Source organism: Halichoeres trimaculatus, unplaced genomic scaffold (genome assembly GCF_033239565.1).
Source record: "Halichoeres trimaculatus isolate MK-OKI-2021-1 unplaced genomic scaffold, fHalTri1.1 fHalTri1_scaffold_16, whole genome shotgun sequence".
Lineage (NCBI taxonomy): Eukaryota > Metazoa > Chordata > Actinopteri > Labriformes > Labridae > Halichoeres > Halichoeres trimaculatus.
The window spans coordinates 2,826,767-2,843,614 of NW_027437194.1; the positions used below are offsets into that span (position 1 = coordinate 2,826,767).

The 16,848-nt window shown below is 37.8% G+C and overlaps 1 protein-coding gene across 1 annotated transcript in view; it reads left to right on the plus strand.

Moving 5' to 3' along the window:
* The window catches only part of col27a1a (collagen, type XXVII, alpha 1a), a 101,466-nt gene that overhangs the window by 76,377 nt on the left and 8,241 nt on the right, over positions 1-16,848 (plus strand). Inside the window, exons 27-45 of the mRNA XM_074690602.1 lie at positions 3,554-3,607; positions 4,181-4,234; positions 8,563-8,616; positions 8,741-8,785; positions 10,927-10,971; positions 11,079-11,132; positions 12,903-12,956; positions 13,046-13,099; positions 13,195-13,248; positions 13,330-13,383; positions 13,467-13,574; positions 13,660-13,713; positions 13,797-13,904; positions 14,014-14,067; positions 14,161-14,214; positions 14,485-14,541; positions 15,744-15,797; positions 15,884-15,937; positions 16,132-16,185. Of these exons, the coding sequence (XP_074546703.1) occupies positions 3,554-3,607; positions 4,181-4,234; positions 8,563-8,616; positions 8,741-8,785; positions 10,927-10,971; positions 11,079-11,132; positions 12,903-12,956; positions 13,046-13,099; positions 13,195-13,248; positions 13,330-13,383; positions 13,467-13,574; positions 13,660-13,713; positions 13,797-13,904; positions 14,014-14,067; positions 14,161-14,214; positions 14,485-14,541; positions 15,744-15,797; positions 15,884-15,937; positions 16,132-16,185 (1,119 nt within the window). The remainder of the gene's footprint in view (positions 1-3,553; positions 3,608-4,180; positions 4,235-8,562; positions 8,617-8,740; positions 8,786-10,926; positions 10,972-11,078; positions 11,133-12,902; positions 12,957-13,045; positions 13,100-13,194; positions 13,249-13,329; positions 13,384-13,466; positions 13,575-13,659; positions 13,714-13,796; positions 13,905-14,013; positions 14,068-14,160; positions 14,215-14,484; positions 14,542-15,743; positions 15,798-15,883; positions 15,938-16,131; positions 16,186-16,848) is intronic.

Sequence of the window (16,848 nt, forward strand, 5' to 3'; positions counted from 1 at the left end):
ATTGACAGTGAAATGAGCCAGTCAGAGATCTTGAAGTATAACCCTCCACCAGGGCATCTTCTGAGTTTTACAGTCAGTTGTTCTGGACTGATCCAGAGGTTTTATCGATCCCCAGAGAGTTTATTTTTCTTATAAACGACGAGTGTTGTGATTCTCTCTCTTTTCACCAATAAGCAGCTACAGCTACAGCTGTGGAGCTTCTCCCCCTGTCACTCACACTTACAGTCTGTCGTAGTCTCACGTAGCAGCTCCAGCTGATAACAAGCTGACACAGAGGGTAGAATTTACGTTTAAATAAATAAATAAACAAATTTATGATGTAGGCCAGAAAAAAATGAACTTCCCCTCCTTGACTGACCAGCAGCCGCCACTGATCAGGACACATTTGAGTCAGTCTTTAAGTATATTATATAACATCTGAAGCTTAGCCAACTCCAGGAGCACATAAATCAAAAATGTTAGAGGACCGAGGTTTGAGCCCTGGGGAACTCCGCTTGATTCGAGGCTGGGGATTAGGAGAATTCTCTTCATATATGAGGAATAAAACATCTGCTGGAGGGAAGGCGTAAAATGGTACAAGAGCAGTGCCATAATAACGTAAAGGCTTGTAATGCAAGTATTAAGATCGACCGTATCAAATGTGGAATTTGGATTAAACCGCGAGGATCAGCTGTGACTATTTACTACCTTTATACGTCTGCATCCACTTCGCTCTGTCGCAGCGAGAAGCAGCCTCTTTGTCATGTTTTGACTGATGTGAAGTGGACCTTCTGATGTTGAACTGGCCGGACTGCTCCAGGATTAAGTCATCATTCCTGCTGAAACAGAGAGAAGTTTCCTGCTGGCCCAGAGCCAGCTGGACTGCTCTCAGGACTTAACCAAACACACTCACACACTCACCGTTAGGAGGAAGCTCTCAGCTGCAAAGTGGAGTCAGAGCCTGTGGAAAATACTGCATCATGCTAAGTGAACGTAGCTGACCAGCAGACATGTATAGAAAGGAGCAGCTCACGCAGCCAGCAGATATGAGTGATGTACGGGAGCAGAGCGGCCGGCTGTGCTGTAGGTTTAGATAACGGTTAGATTTTATTGCACTCAGCTGGTCGCAGTGATCGGACTGAAATGGGTCCCCATTACATAGTTATGCCTTTACAAATGATGCGATGCGAAGATGAGGAGCAGGAGGGGAAAGAAAAGCAGCCAGAAGCCGTATGTTTTCAGATATAAAATCGTCTGCTCTGGCCTCCTCCTCCCCATCGCTGTGTCGTTAAAGCTTGCACACTGGCCAGGGTGGAGAGCGTTTCTGCAGATGTATGTTCACAGTTAGTGTGTGTGTGTGTGTGTGTGGCTGAAATCCAATTTGTTTCCCAAAACAAATTCAACCTGTTGGAAAGGAAAAGGCTGGAGTTTACTTTGAGTTTGAGCTAAAACAGACAATTTCTAAAAGCTATAAAATAAGATTTCAGGAAAAAATAAAATAAAATAAATAAAATAAAATTATATTCACTTAAAAACTTTTTGTCTTCAACGCATCTTTTTATATGTGTTTTTAAAATCTTTAAAAAGCACAACATAATTGTACTTTAACCTGCTATATAGAAGTGTGAAAAACATCAATATGGTTATATATCATGTTATTTTGACTTGTAATAAGATATTGATATTTCAACTCTTTCTTTCAATATTTTTGTTAAACTAAAAATTTAAGGTGACTTGAAAGTACAATATGGCTTCTGCACCTCCACTGCAGTAGATGGCGCCAAAGAGCTACTCCACTGTATGTTGCCCATAAACTTAATAATAAATATAATCTCAAAGTCAAAATGTTTTATTCCTAAAGTTGGTGATGTGGGTTTTGATGCCAAAAACATCAACGTTTTCTCTCTGTTCTTGGGTCAGCTAGTTTAAAATCATTTGAATAGAACAGGGGTGGCTCTTTGCCTTTCGGTGTGCAGCTCTTTGATCCTTTTATAAAAATATATATATATATAGTTATGAGCAGTGGTGTGCCGATCAATCTAAACTCTCTCTCTCTCTCTATATATATATATACATATATATCGATGCCACAATTGGGATCAATTGAGATCAATACTTAAGTTTCAGTTTCTCCTCTCTTGTATGAATTTAGACCCACTTACAAACACAATACATCTTGCTTTGAAAATTGGAAATGTATTGATTTTCATTTTATGTAATTTGGTTTATGTGTGAGAGAAGGTGCCTTTGGTTGGACTGGTTGGCCACCCCTGAAACATAAGAAGAATAGAACTTTATTTGTCATTGCAAATTTTAATTGTTTTTAGGTAAATAAATTGATAATTAGATTATATATATATATATATATATATATATATATATATATATATATATATATATATATATATATATATATATGTAATTGAATAAATTATTCAAAAATTAATTATTTTTATTAGTAATTTAAAAAAAAAAAAAAGTTTAATTTTTACAGTGTAGTAGACTGATAAAATAATAATCATAGTCATGTTTTGCGCAATATTAGATTTTTTAGGATTAGCATTGGTTACACCAAGTGACATTTATCAGTTTTACCAACTGCTCATGTCTTTCACCCAATAATTGTCAGTTTTTATCGTATCGTATTATCGTATCATGACCCAAACTGTATCATGAGGTTCTTGCCAATACTCACTCCTATGGTGAGTATTGCTATGGAAGTTTTAGTCCCATGTTTCAGAATTTAGATGTGTCAGCTACTTAACCTTGTAAAAGGTCAAAAAGTCCTGGCACAACTTCACCAACTTCCAAGGTGCTTGGAGAGAAAGAGTCTTGAAGAGGTCAAAAAAGCTCCAGCAACACTTGTAGTTTAGGAAACACTACAAGTGTTGCTGGAGCTTTTTTGACCTCTTCAAGTTACTTAACCTTGGTCTGCCTAAACAAGGAGCAACATAGAGTTCAACAATACAAGTCAAGAAAAAAGGAATAACATAAAAAATTTAACGCATCACCTTCGACATTCTTACTGTAACCACGGCAGCAACACTTCTAAAGTTTTCTCCTCCCCTCATTTCTATATTTTATTTCAGCTCTTCAGGGGCACTCACCATTTTTTTTTGTAAATGTACTTTTATTGAGTTTTCATGAATATACAAACTTAATAATCAGAGAAACAGTAAACAAAGTCAGACAAGAAAGGAACAGCTAGGGTGCTGGTGGAACTTACAGAAGTAACGCTTACGCATTGACGAAAACGTCCTAGAAAACAAAAACAGATGTAAAAAAGTAAGTTTAATAAGAATAAGATAATTATTAGAATGATAATAATAGTAAAATTTAATAAATAAGAAATTGAGTAGGGAAATAAAATGTTAAGAAAGGAAGCAAAATACCAAATCGGCTATTAATTCTTTGCAGCTGGAAGACAACGAAACATATCGAAAACAGCTAAAAACGACACTCTTCGGGACTTTTACTGCATAGATAAATAACTGTCTTGTGTTGATATTTACCTCTGTATTCTACACTTTTGCAATTAAAGTAACGTGTGTTTATTTCTGTGTTCATATGACAGGGTCACCCAGGGACACCAGGTGAGACTGGACCTACAGGACCACCAGGAAGACCAGTAAGTCATCACTTTTCCCCACTTTCCTTCTTTTAGACTTGATTTATTCGCTGATGATACTTTGCTGTCAGTTCGCAATGTGTTAAACGTTGGTTTAGTTCAGCCAGATGAGGGTACTATGTAGTCTTTATGACCCAGAGTGTACATCCAATGTTTGAGAGGTCATTCGGAGAGCTGGCAGCCTCCTGCTGAACCCTCATTACCCTCCTGTCAGTCAAAAGCCCAACACCTATAACCAATTAGAAGCTGCCCCTGTCCTCCGGTTCCCCTTTACCGTGTCCTTGCCAGGTTTCAGCTCCGCTTTAGTTGAAGGTGGGGGCCACTGAGCCACCAAAACAAACATAAATACGGGGCTCTGGGGTTCAGCGGGACGGGATTCCAGAGCAGGACCTTTAATTGGTGTGAGTGACAGATCTAACAACAAACCCCGTAGTGTGTTCTCAAGGTCAGGCTGCCCCCCGGGGTCAGCAGCCAGGGGCTCTGCGCTCTGTCAGTGTAAACCTTTGTTTTATCTTTCCTTACATTTTTCTTACCCCCCTCTCTTTCCGTTCCCCTTCTCCTTTTGTTCGTCAGGGCTCTCCTGGAGCTGCCGGGCCTGCCGGTACCAGAGGACCTAAAGGCTTACGGGTACGTTTTGAAGTTTCACACCTGTTGCTTTTGCCACTTAGCTTCCAGGAGGACTGTGACGGCCGCAGCTCCACATCACTTAGCTGTAAAGTGTTGAAGCAGTGGAAAACTTTAGCGGATGGACATGATGAAGTGATATAGACCTTCCTCGGAGCTGAGGTCATGTGTGTTTAATGGACATGACTGCTTGCATAACACAGCGTCTGGTTCAGAGTCAAAGCATGAGTCTGCTTCGTCCTTCTCGAAAGTCAGAGCTCATTATAGCTGCTGGGAGAGCTCCAGAGGTGTAAAAACAAACAGATCCTCTTTTTATAATCCATATAAACGGAACAATGACGAGCGGTTATAGGAAGAAACAGCCGTCAGCTCGCCACACAACATCTGTGCTGGAAAATGTGACCTGACTTTGAGGCTATTTCAGAGGCTGCTCCGTAGGTAAATTTAGTGAAGTGTTGAAATGTGATTTATTCATGGATTACTAAGGCTTATATCAATGTATTTCCAAAGCTCTGACACAATGGGTGTAGAAAACTATTAGTTCAGATATACACGAGTTTGGTGTCACTAATCTGTTACCCATCTTGGAAAAATAATTTGTTTTTGGTCTACAAAAAGCCAAAAGGGTAAAAAAATTATATATTTCATTTTCTTTAACAGAATGGCGCCCTCTTGAGTCAAATGCCACAAATTCGAAGCAGTCTAGAGGCTGAAGAAGCTAAAAAAAAAAGTTCAAAAATTAGGGTGTCTTGCAAGGATAACTTAAAAATAATGGATAATTCATTTATCAATCAACTGCAAATCTAAAAACTGCTTTTTCTTACAAGAATGTAGAATTTCGTTTTGATGAATGTTTTCTCCAACTTGATACAGCTGTGGCTGAAAAGTTTATTAGAATAAATGCAAAATATGTAAAATAAGTTCAAAACTAGCAGATGGCAGTAATTTGATTTGTTCAGTTAAACTGGCGCCCTCTCCTGTGCTGAAATATGAAGCTTATGAAGAAATGAAACAAAAACTGCAACTCCTCAAGTGTCCACTTGAGGCTGACATCTAAATACCTTTTTCTGAGTAAGAATCGTCCCGAACACTGGTACCAATAAAACAGTGTAAAATGCCGGCAAAGATATTTAATCGTACTACAGCAATTCAACCAGAAGATGGCGCTCCAAGAGACAAACAACTACTCTATAGGCACCATTTTTGGACACTTTTCTCCCCCTTGAGTTCATAAATATGCAGTAAATGAAAAACAGCAAAAAACAAATATATTTTCAAGTGTTTTTGTCTTATTTTAAGTAAAAATTGTCTGTTCATACTCAATATGAGCCACATTCAACTGACCGGTCAAGAAAAATGTCTTGTTTCAAGTTTAATTAAAGACTAAAATTAGTTCTGAATTGCATGTAACAAGTAAAATGGTAAGAAAAAAAAAAAAAAAAAAAAAAAACAGAAAAGAAAAGAAAAATTTTCTTGAAAATGTACTTGAAACTAGAATAATATACAGGCTAATATTAAGTCTAAAAAAACATTTTCTATTGAAAATAAGACAATGGCATTACAATTTTTATACAGTTTGTCAACAAAATGTGAAAAAATGTTATGTGCAAGCATTTATATACATTTTTTATATCGTATGTTTATTAATCATTTGTTAACCATTTAACAACCGAAAAAAGAGTAGGCTGAGGCCAAGGCTTATTTCTGCCTTTCCTGTTTAATCCATAAAATAACCCAGGATATCAGGGATACAGAAAAGGATAGTCTATTCCATGATTTAACTTCCAATGAAAAAAAAAAAAAACTGCAATTCCTCAAGTGTCCACTTGAGGCTGACACCTAAATACCTTTTTCTGAGTAAGAATCGTCCTGAACACTGGTACCAATAAAACAGTGTAAAATGCAGGCAGGGATATTTTATCGTACTACAGCAATTCAACCAGAAGATGGCGCTCCAAGAGGCAAGCAACTACTCTAAAGGCACCATATTTGACACTTTTCTCCCTCTTTAGTTTATAAATATGCAATTATTGAAAAATACGGACCACTTCGCTGCAAAAAAAAAAAATCTTAGCAAGTGTTTTTGTCTTTTTCTTTTTTGTAAAAATGTCTTTATATATTCAATATGAGCCATTTTCAACTGACCAGTCTAGAATAATGTCTTGCTTTAAGTTATTTAAAGATAAAAAATGAGGTCTTTAAAATACTTTAAAGAAGACATTTTGGACTGGACATTTTCTTCTGAAAATAAGACAAAAACACTTGATAAGATTTCAGTTTTTTGCAGTGTACTAAGTAAATTGACATTGTGGAGTGCTGGTTTGAAAAAACAAATTCCTCATAATGAGACAAAATGTTACCAGCAGAGGGCGGATAGCACAAATCTCTGCCATAGACTGTACAATATACGGACATAGTGTCTGTGACATCACCTATCTGTTTCTGATACAAAGCTTTGAAGCCTATTCTCAACAGAAGCCATGTTGGGAATGCTAAACTCAACGTAACTTTGTCCAAGTTAGAATATGGTACAGAGGCAGGTGGTGCAAAACAAGCGAATTACAGTAATTGCTTGTGATTATCAAGTTTGACTGGTGACCTCTTATACTTTATTTTTACTTTTAGTGTTTTTTTTTTTTTTACTAAACAGAGATTTACATAACTTCAAGAGACCTCACAATCCAGTCTATTCCATAATTTAACTCCCAATGGAAAAAAAGAAACTGCAATTCCTTAAGTGTCCACTGGAGGCTGGCGGCAAAAGCCAAGAAATACCCATGGACCTCTTTTACTGTTTGTTAACTCTTTGCTCTCACATTTTGGTGGGGGAAGTACAGCAGAGTACAATAGTTTGTTAAGCTACTGTGTTTTTTAGAGACATATTTATTTACCTAGGAGGCCTGAACAAGCAGGAGAGCAGCATGAACAGCACTGAGTTTCAGATTTTCAGTTTTTTAGTTTCTCATCAGCTTCATCTTCTAGCAAATGTCACAAAAAGCAAAACACAACTGATTTTATTACATGCTGATTAAAACTCCTGACAAACTTCCTCAACATCAAATGAGACTGAGTTCAACATTTACACAACACAATTTGCCTTTTAGCCGTTAGCTTCCTGGCAGGAGGCCTCAGTGTTGACAGCACAGTAACATCTGGCCTCTTTCTCAGAGGCATTGGCACAGGACTTTTCTTTTTTTTTTTTCCAACATGGAAATATTTAAAAATAAAACCCCCTAAAAAATCACCAGACTGAGTGTTGGCATCCGTGCTAGCTTGTACGCTAACGTCACTTTTTGATCTTTTGTTTTCTACGTTGTTGTGCAGCTTTTTTTTCCAGTTGCTGACTCAAATTTGTGGAGACTAATCACTAATCTGACTAATCGTGCTTTGTATCAAATAACGCCTCATGGCATCTGACCTACAAATCTCCAGCTAATGATTTCCATATTTAAGAGCAGATTAATCCCATTAGCCCCGGCCCTGCATTTGGTGATCATTACTTTTATTTGTTTGCATTGTTGAAGCTCTTGCTGCTCTTTTTCACTGTGTTTGAGTGGGGTAGACACATTTTTCACTGTGTTTAAAAACATTTAAAGCTAACAGCTGAGTGATGTGTTTTTTTCCTCCTGTGGGATGATCAGAGTGAAATGTTTCCCCTACATATCGGCTAATCCAGCTATGTAAACGCAAGCAGTGGGTAGCAGGTACCCCAGACAGGAATGTTAATGAGCACAGCTTATCCAGCTCTACCTATAATAGGCTTATAGCACTTCAGCTAGCGGCGGCTAAACTCCCACTGTGCTCAGTCATCAGCCTCTCCTGTGTGGCTGCGTCATGTTTTCTCCTCGATTAATGATCCTGGGAAAGTGTTTATGACCACTGTTAGCCAAGATCAACCCTCAGTGACGGGATCTTCACTGTGTCGCTAAACTAGCATCCTGAGCTGCACAGAGGAGAGGCGTGCAGGTGCAAAGCAGATGCTTAGTGTTGGTCCACTGCCTGGCTCCCGTTTATTATCACTGCTCACTGGACGAGGAGGCCCTTAAGCACCGAGGATTGATTATGTTTGACAGTTTGATTCATGTGAATGTAAACAGAGAGGCTGTTCTGACTGTATATGTCTTTAATGGGAGCTCAGACTCTGTGACCTGAATCTATCACTGAAAGAACGTGACTTTTACACCTTGTCACTCGTTTTCAGATATTTAAAGTTCACAGACACAGCTGACATCCCTCCACTGTACAGATGTATTTGTATACAGTCTGACGTGCCTGTTTGGCAGTGTTACACTGACCTCTGTTGGTGAAGTGACAGCTGTCTTGTGTTTCAGGGGGCGATCGGTCCTGACGGTCCAACCGGGGAGATGGGGTTGAAGGGCAAGGCGGTAAGAAATCTGCAGAGTAAAGAGTGTAACACTGATATCCTCTTGCATGCGTAGTAGATCCCCGAAAAGGAAACAGATTCATTCCTCTTGACGTGTCTTAACTCACTTCTTTCTCTCTCTGCAGGGCTCTGATGGTCCTCCAGGAAAATTAGGTTTCCCTGGACCACAGGTAAAGCACTGGGGTACTGTTCCGCTTTTCCTCTACTTCCTCCCATATATTTTTATCTGCTTCCTCTGGAGAGACGAGCATTAGGATGATTTAGAGAGCCAAAATGTTACCACAGTGAGGAGCTTTAACCTAAAAACATCAGGTGAAAACACAAGATCAAAAGTAGCACACGCAACGGGAATTTGAGAATACGGGTATGTCTTTCAGTAAAACACACGGGACGTTCATTTCAATCCAATATAAAGACATTATAACACAAAAACTGAAAATGAATACCTGAATACCTTTTTCAACCTGAACACTGGTACCAATAAATCAGTGTGAGATACAGGAAGGGATATTTCATCGTACTACAGCAATTCACCCAGAAGATGGCGCTCCTCCTCTCCATAGGCACCACTTTTTGACACTTTCCTCCATCTTTAGTTCATAAATATGCAATTAATGACAAACACAGAACACTATTAAGTAGGGATGTCCTGATCCGATCACGGGATCGGGGTCGGGGCCTTAGTTCTTGTTTTTAATTAAAATGTGTATAACAGAACATCATCATTCATTTTAGAATATAACTTTATTTGTCATTATAACAAGTACAATGATATTGCAAACTAGAAATTGCAACCTTATTGTCACACACATACAAGGTTATCTTGTGGTGCACCACTGAGAAGCTTTATTTTTATTGTGTTGATCCAATGCTGCACTAAGTGGAGAAAAAAAGCTATATCCATGTTGGCTAGAATGATACCTTCATTAAAATAAAATAAAAAAAACTCAAAGGACAACTTGTAGGAGTTTTTTCTTTTATTTTTTCCCTAATGCATTGCTGAAAGATTGGATCGGGGAAATATCGGGATCGGCAGATACTCAAAATAAAAAAAATCAGAATTGGATCAGGAGCAAAAAAAGGTGATTGGGACATCCCTACTATTTAGTAAACTGACCTTGTGTTGCGCTGGTTTGATGGAAAATATTCCTCATAATGAGACAAAATAGACTGTACGATATATGGACATAGAGTCTGTGACATCACCTATCTGTTTCTAATACAGAGTTTTGAAGCCTATTCTCAATGTCCAAGAACAGCTTTGTCAAAGTTTGAATGTGGCACGGAGGCGGGTCTTTAGCTCAACTCTCTTCACTGGCTTCCAGTGGCAGCTCCAATCAAATACAAATCTCTTCTTCTTGCTTATAAAACATTGTCAAGAACGGCTCCTGCCTACCTGGGGTCCCTCATCCAGGTCTACACCCCTTCTGGCTCACTACGCTCTGCTTGTGAAAGACGCCTGATGCTCCCAGCCCAGTGCGGCTCCAAATCTCTGGCCAGACTCTTCTCCTCTGTTGTTCCCAAATGGTGGAATGAATTCCCTAACTCTATATGATCCACAGAGTCCTTTTCTACTTTTAGAGATGTCTGAAGACTCATCAGTTCAGGGAACACTTAGACCCTTAATCTGAGCCTTCTCCTCTTTGTCCTCAGGGGGAGAAGAGTCAGAAGGTCGCCTAAATTCTTGCTTGTGTTGTACGTCACTTTGGACAAAAGCATCTGAAATGTAGAGCTGTCGGTCAAGTCAGCCATGCTCTTGCATAGGCAAAACTCTGTAGTTTAAAAAGTTTGAATCATTGAGTTAAAAAATAACTATTAGTTTTTGAACACCAAGCCATTTCTTGATCCAGGCTGTAAATATTTTTATTTCTGCTGTAAAATTCTGTTTTTTTTGGCTCGGGTAATACGCAATTTCTGTTTTTTCTGTAGTCAACCTTTAAAGGACTCTTGAAGAACTGCATTTTTTAAGCATTTCTGCACTGGCTTCTTATTTCCTGTCTGTTCATATATAAAAACTATCAGTGTTTCTATAGACTGAGCTGATGTATTCTAGTTAAAGCTTCTTATTCATTCCACCATTTGGGAACAACAGAGGAGAAGAGTCTGGCTAGTGATTCGGAGCCGCTCTGAGCTGAGAGCACCAGGCGTCTTTCACCAGCTGATGTACTGGTGTATCGGTGCTGTTGTATTGTAGTTAGAGCTACACATTGGCGTAGAGACTGCACATTGCTTGATGCAAAGAAAGTCGGAGTTATAGGTTTTATGCTAATGAGCCTGTTTTTGTACTTTTCCTGTTGCTTTTTTCCTGCAGGGAAAGATCGGAGAGTCAGGAGAAACTGGGCCCAAAGGTTTTCCTGTGAGTAGAAAGTGTCATATACTAAAGTGAAATCCTGTATGCCACAGATTTTACTACCGAGTATGCATTCAGGGACGTGTTGGTAAATCTATATATGCCGTCTGCAGGGTATCTCAGGGCCTTCGGGACCTCCAGGGGACAAGGGAATACCAGGCGAGCCGGTATGACCGTCCATCCTTATCTCCATCTTCTCATCACTCTCCTGTAATCTGTTGTCTACACTTTCTTCCCTAAGCTGGCAAAAAACTGCTTTCACAGCACTCCTAAATTAGCTCATCAACCTTTTCCTCTTCATTTTTCACCACCACACTCTGCTGTTTATGAGCTTGTCTCTGGCAGAAAGCAGCGCACTGGTCCTCCCTGCCCAGGTCCATAACATCACGGCCAAGTGAAAGTTTATGAGGCACATTTTGGAGTTTATTAACAGTGTATATTTGCCTTTATTAAATGTTTCCTCCACAGCAGCCAGAGAATTGTCTCATCCCTCATGCATCTGCTGTGTAGAGGCAGGAGCGTGAACAGTTCGCGTGCTGCTGGAGGGATTAAATCGAGGTTTTTTAAAGTAGGAACAGCTTATTAATAGAGGTGCTAAAGTGCTGAACTTGCAGGGGAAATGTATGTGATTATTGCCATGGTGGATAAAACCATCCCTATAAAAGATTGGAGGCCTTCATGTGGTTTTATTTAATGTGTGCTGAAGAGGGCAGAGCCGTAAAAGGCCGTTAGAAAGAACTCTTAATGCACTGAGCTTGGCTCAGTCTGACTCTTAGAAGACTTTTCTTTCTTTGTTTTGGTTGGTATGATCCAACAAGAGGATAATGCTTTGTTTCCTTTTGGACAAAACCTTCACAGGAATTAAAATGTCTGGAAAATTACTGAAGTAGAGGTGGTGAATATTTTGTTTAATCACAATTAGTTTCTGAATTTCAAAAGTGCATTATAACTAATCAGTTTTTAAGGTCATGTTGGCAGTTTAGAGGAATTTTTGAGTGTTAAATTTCAAACATTTTTGTTGATGGTGAATTAATCTTGTGGCTACATTATTTTAGTTGGAAAAAAAACTTTTCTTCTGGCACTAGATGGCAGCACTTGCAGCCTAACAAACTTGACACACTTTGTGGCACTAGCTAAGGTTTTTCCCTCCAGTCCAAATTCTTGTTTGTTTTGTGCATCTCTTTGGAGAAAAGTGTCTGTCAAATGAAAGTGGAGAAATTGTTGATTTAGGAATTTTTTACAAATGCACAAGCTCTTTATGATCTGGACCAAGGGTCTGCAACCTTTACTATCAAAGGATAGGATTATAATCATCCCAAAGCCAAAAAAAATTACTTTAACTTAACAATAAAAGACCTTTAAATGTTAAGTATTTTCAACATAGTCAAAAATGTAAAAAATAAATCTAAACATGCATTTTTTTTATTTGTAATTTATTTGAAGATTTAAAATATTATTTAAATATTTTAAAAATTTTATTTAAAAAAATAATTGCAAGTATTGAAAAAATTAAATTAATAAAAAACTGCAAAACATTTAAAAACTTTGAAACTTGAAAAATTTGCAAAAATTTAAAAACAATTTTAAAATAAAAAAGAATCTACAAAAAATTAAAATATGACATTAAATTTATTGCTTAGATTTAAAAAAATGTAAAATTTAAAAACAATTTTAAAAAACTGCAAAAATGTCTGAAATTAAAAAATGCAAAAATTAAAAAATTAAAATTTTAAGAAATTTGCAAAGAATTCAAAAATCTTGACATCCAGAAAATTTGCAAAAAATTATAAAAAAAATTTAAAAAATGAAAATTTGCTTAAATTTTTTTTAAAATGAAATAAAAAAAAGTTTTCCTGTTATTTCTAATTTTAAATCATGTATGATGCATCTATTTTCCTCTTTAATTAATGCTCTTGTGTTTATTTTGTCACATTCAGGGACCACATGGGCCTCCAGGGACGGTGGGACTCTTGGGAGAGATTGGTCAAAAGGTGAGAGTTCAGATCTACAATAATCAAATGTGCTCCAGTTTAACAAACAAGCACATGTGACGAAGGCGTTCTTTGTGTTATTTCTACAGGGTCCTCCAGGCAAGGTGGGAGAACCAGGACTCCCAGGCGAGCCCGGCGAGAAGGTGTGTGCCTAATTTTGTTCTCTGATTAATACTAAGTTAAAAAACTCCATCCATGCTGTGATGGTGATACTCATGTTGTTGTGTGTTTTCATCAGGGAGCCATCGGTGCTGCTGGTAACATCGGAGAGCAGGGACTGATCGGGCCGCGGGTAACTTCATCTTCTCCACCTTTTCAAACAAAAATGGGATTTTACCTTCCTTTCTTAAACTGTGAATATGTGTCATAACAGGGAGAGCCAGGCCTGGAGGGAGAAGCTGGTCCAGCTGGTCCTGATGGAGCCAAGGTGACACAGTTTCCCTGATCATCTTTGATGCCGTAATCGAGGTGATTAAAACCTAACCGTGCTCTTGTTTCGTGTGTGTTCAGGGCGACAAAGGCGACATGGGTCAGGAAGGCGACCAAGGAGAAAAAGGTGAAACTGGGCTAAAGGGAAAGGAGGGCCTGCCTGGAAGTCCTGGCCTCACTGGCGTCAGAGTAAGTGGTTGACACATCAATACTCACATCAAAGTCTGTCTCAGACCTTCAAGCTCACCTCCTTCTTTCGGTTTCTTCACGACAGGGTCCAGAAGGGAAACCTGGCAAAATCGGGGAAAGAGGCAAAATCGGCTCAAAGGTAAAATTACCGTTACGTTTTCATATTTGGATGATAAAAATGATCCGTGATTGTTTTATAAATGATCTGTTGTTTGTGCTCAGGGTGCCAAAGGTCAGCTAGGACACCTCGGGGAGACGGGGACAGTGGGGAAGATTGGTCCACCAGGATTTGAAGGGCAGAAGGGATCCAGAGGAACTATCGGACACGTGGTAAAGTGTTGATATGTGATCATGATGTTGATGGCTTTGTTTGCTTGCAGCCAGTATTCTAGTCTCTGAAACATTCGCCGTCTAACGACACAGTGTCTGTTCTCTTCAGGGAGCTCCTGGTCGGATGGGTCAACAAGGGGAAACCGGTCTTGCAGGTTACGAGGTAAGATCATCTTAGTTAACGTAGAAGTCTACATTAGATGGACATTCAGTTCTTTAAAGAGGCCTGTTGTGGTTTTACTGTCTGTCTTTGCAGGGTCACCAGGGACCACAAGGCCCCATGGGGTCTCCAGGACCAAAAGGTGAAAAGGTACACCTCTTTTCCTTCATGTGCAACTTTATGTGTTGGAGTATTTCTTGTTATTTCAGGTAACTTTTCTCAGATCATCTCTGAACCAGTTTGGATCAGATCCATAACACCACAGTTCTTTAGTGCATTGATGGTATTTTCCCACAATGCACCTCTTCCTCTCAGACTTGATTTTAAACCAATGTGTCAGAAAATTCAGACATTTTAGATTTCAAAATGTGTTTGTCTTGTGTTTTAAACTCTGAATTTTCTGCTTCGTTTCAACCTCAGGGTGAGCAGGGAGACGACGGGAAGGTGGAGGGTCCTCCTGGTCCTCCAGGCGACATAGTAAGTCACACCTGAGTCACTTTTCTCCATCTTTTTACTGATTGTCACCTGTGTGCTTACTCAACCTAACTCAGGTTCATGTCACACAGAACTTCCCACCTCTCACCAGTAGATGGTGTTGTCACTGAAATTCTAATCTTACAAGTGAAGGCAGTTTGGGCACAGCAAATTTTTCTTGTTCCATTGGTAGATTTTTTTTACTTTTTACAAGTAATTCAGACCTCATTTTGTCTTTGAATAACTGAAAACAAGACATTTTTCTGGACTGATAAGTTGAATGTGGCTCATATTCAGTTTACTTAGACAATTTTTATGTAAAAAAAGACAAAAACACTTGATAAGATTTCAGTTTTTTGCAGTGTAATTTTGATTAAAGACAAAGTTTAACAGAAAATCCCAGTAAAATACCAGCAAAAAAAAGAGAAAATTAACAAAACAAAACCAAAGCAAGGCTGGAAATAATAATAATAATAATAATAATAATAATAATAATAATAATAATAATAATAATAATAATAATAATAGTAATAATAATAATCACAAAGGCAGGAACCACACTATTACAGGAAGTGGCATATTCTGAAACAAGAGGACATTACACAAAATAAAACAAGATGGGACAAATAAAAGACAATCTAACTTTATTTGTTAAGCATTTTAAAAAGAGACCCTTTTGACCAAAGTGCTGTTCAGAAAAATAAATAAAAAAAATAAATTAAATTACTTGGTACTGAAATAAGACTAAAGAATATTACATTAAAAAATACAAAAACAATATAAAAAAATTGAAACATCAAACATAATTAAAACATGATAAAAAAGCACAAAAAAGAAAAATAAAATAATTAGATAAATAAATAAATAAAAGTGACGATTGCTGGGTGTTAAAAGCCAGAGAAAAGAGATGGGTTTTAGAAAGAAAATATTAGAAAAGATAAAATAAAAGACAAAACTAAAGAGTGTGAACTTAATATAAACTTAGACATGATACAAGTCCCCTTAGTTTGTACACAAGGTCAAAAAGTTTACTTTCTAAAACTTTCTTCTGACGGAAATAAAACTAAAAGACGAAACAAGAACAAAATATTTTAAAAGACTGACTTCCTGTCTGAGTCACAATATGGATCTGATAAACTTTTGTTCGCATCATTTCTCTACTTATAATCAAACAAACTGAAAATGTCATAATTCTTCTGCTCCAGGGTCCTGTTGGAGACAGAGGAGAAAGAGGGGAATCAGGAGATCCAGGATACGTCGTATGTACCATCTCATCAGAGGATTGAAGGCCGGTTTGTTCTGGTGTTTGAGCTGTTAATGTTTATATTCTGTTTCTTTGTTTCAGGGTCAAGTTGGCGTGGACGGAGCCAGAGGCCGACCTGGAGCCCCTGGACTTCCTGTGAGTGATCTCTGCACACAGCGCTGTCATTAAGCCTGCACAAACAGCCTGCAGACACACGCACACACACACACACACACACACACACACACACACACACACACACACACACACACACACACACACACACACACACACACACACACACACAGGCTGTCTTTATGTGCTTTCATTAACATAGCTGCTGATTTCAGGGACAGCCTGGACCTCGAGGGCAACAAGGACCCAAAGGAGCCAAAGGAGACCAAGTAAGGATGTGAAATCTGAAACCAGTGCAGTGCTGTTATCATCTCGGTTGTATTAGCCTTAGCATTAGCTCCTGTTGTTTCTGTGATGGAAGATGAATATTGACAGATTTCACTGCTGCAAGTATTAAAAAATCAACGTTAGAAGGACAGGAGCAGGTCTGAAATCAGAGGAGTTTGATAATTTAGCAGAAAACCAACATAAACATGTTTGACTCCTTATGTTAGCTTATTAGCCAACAAGCATTAAGACAGTATAACACAACAGCTTTATGATGTTATCTGCTATGTTATCTCAATTCATACATTTAACCATGGAGCCAAAAGTGCTTAACAAGCCAAAAAAGACAAATTATAACAACAAAAGGTGAGAAAGACATAAAATATTCTATTAAAAGAAAAACGTTGTTATAAAATAATTATGATACCATTTAATGGATACTATAAAATCAGTAATGTAAAGATATAAAATTAATATAAAATAAATTTAAACCTTGAAAAACAAAAATCAATTATTTAAAGTAAAATAAAGTGAATAAAATAAATAAACATTAAATGAATTGAAATAAGGAAAAAAGTATATAAAAAATAATTATTGAAAGTAAAAAAGTGAATGAAATTAATTAAAATAAGTTAACATTATATACATTTAAATCATGTAAAAGG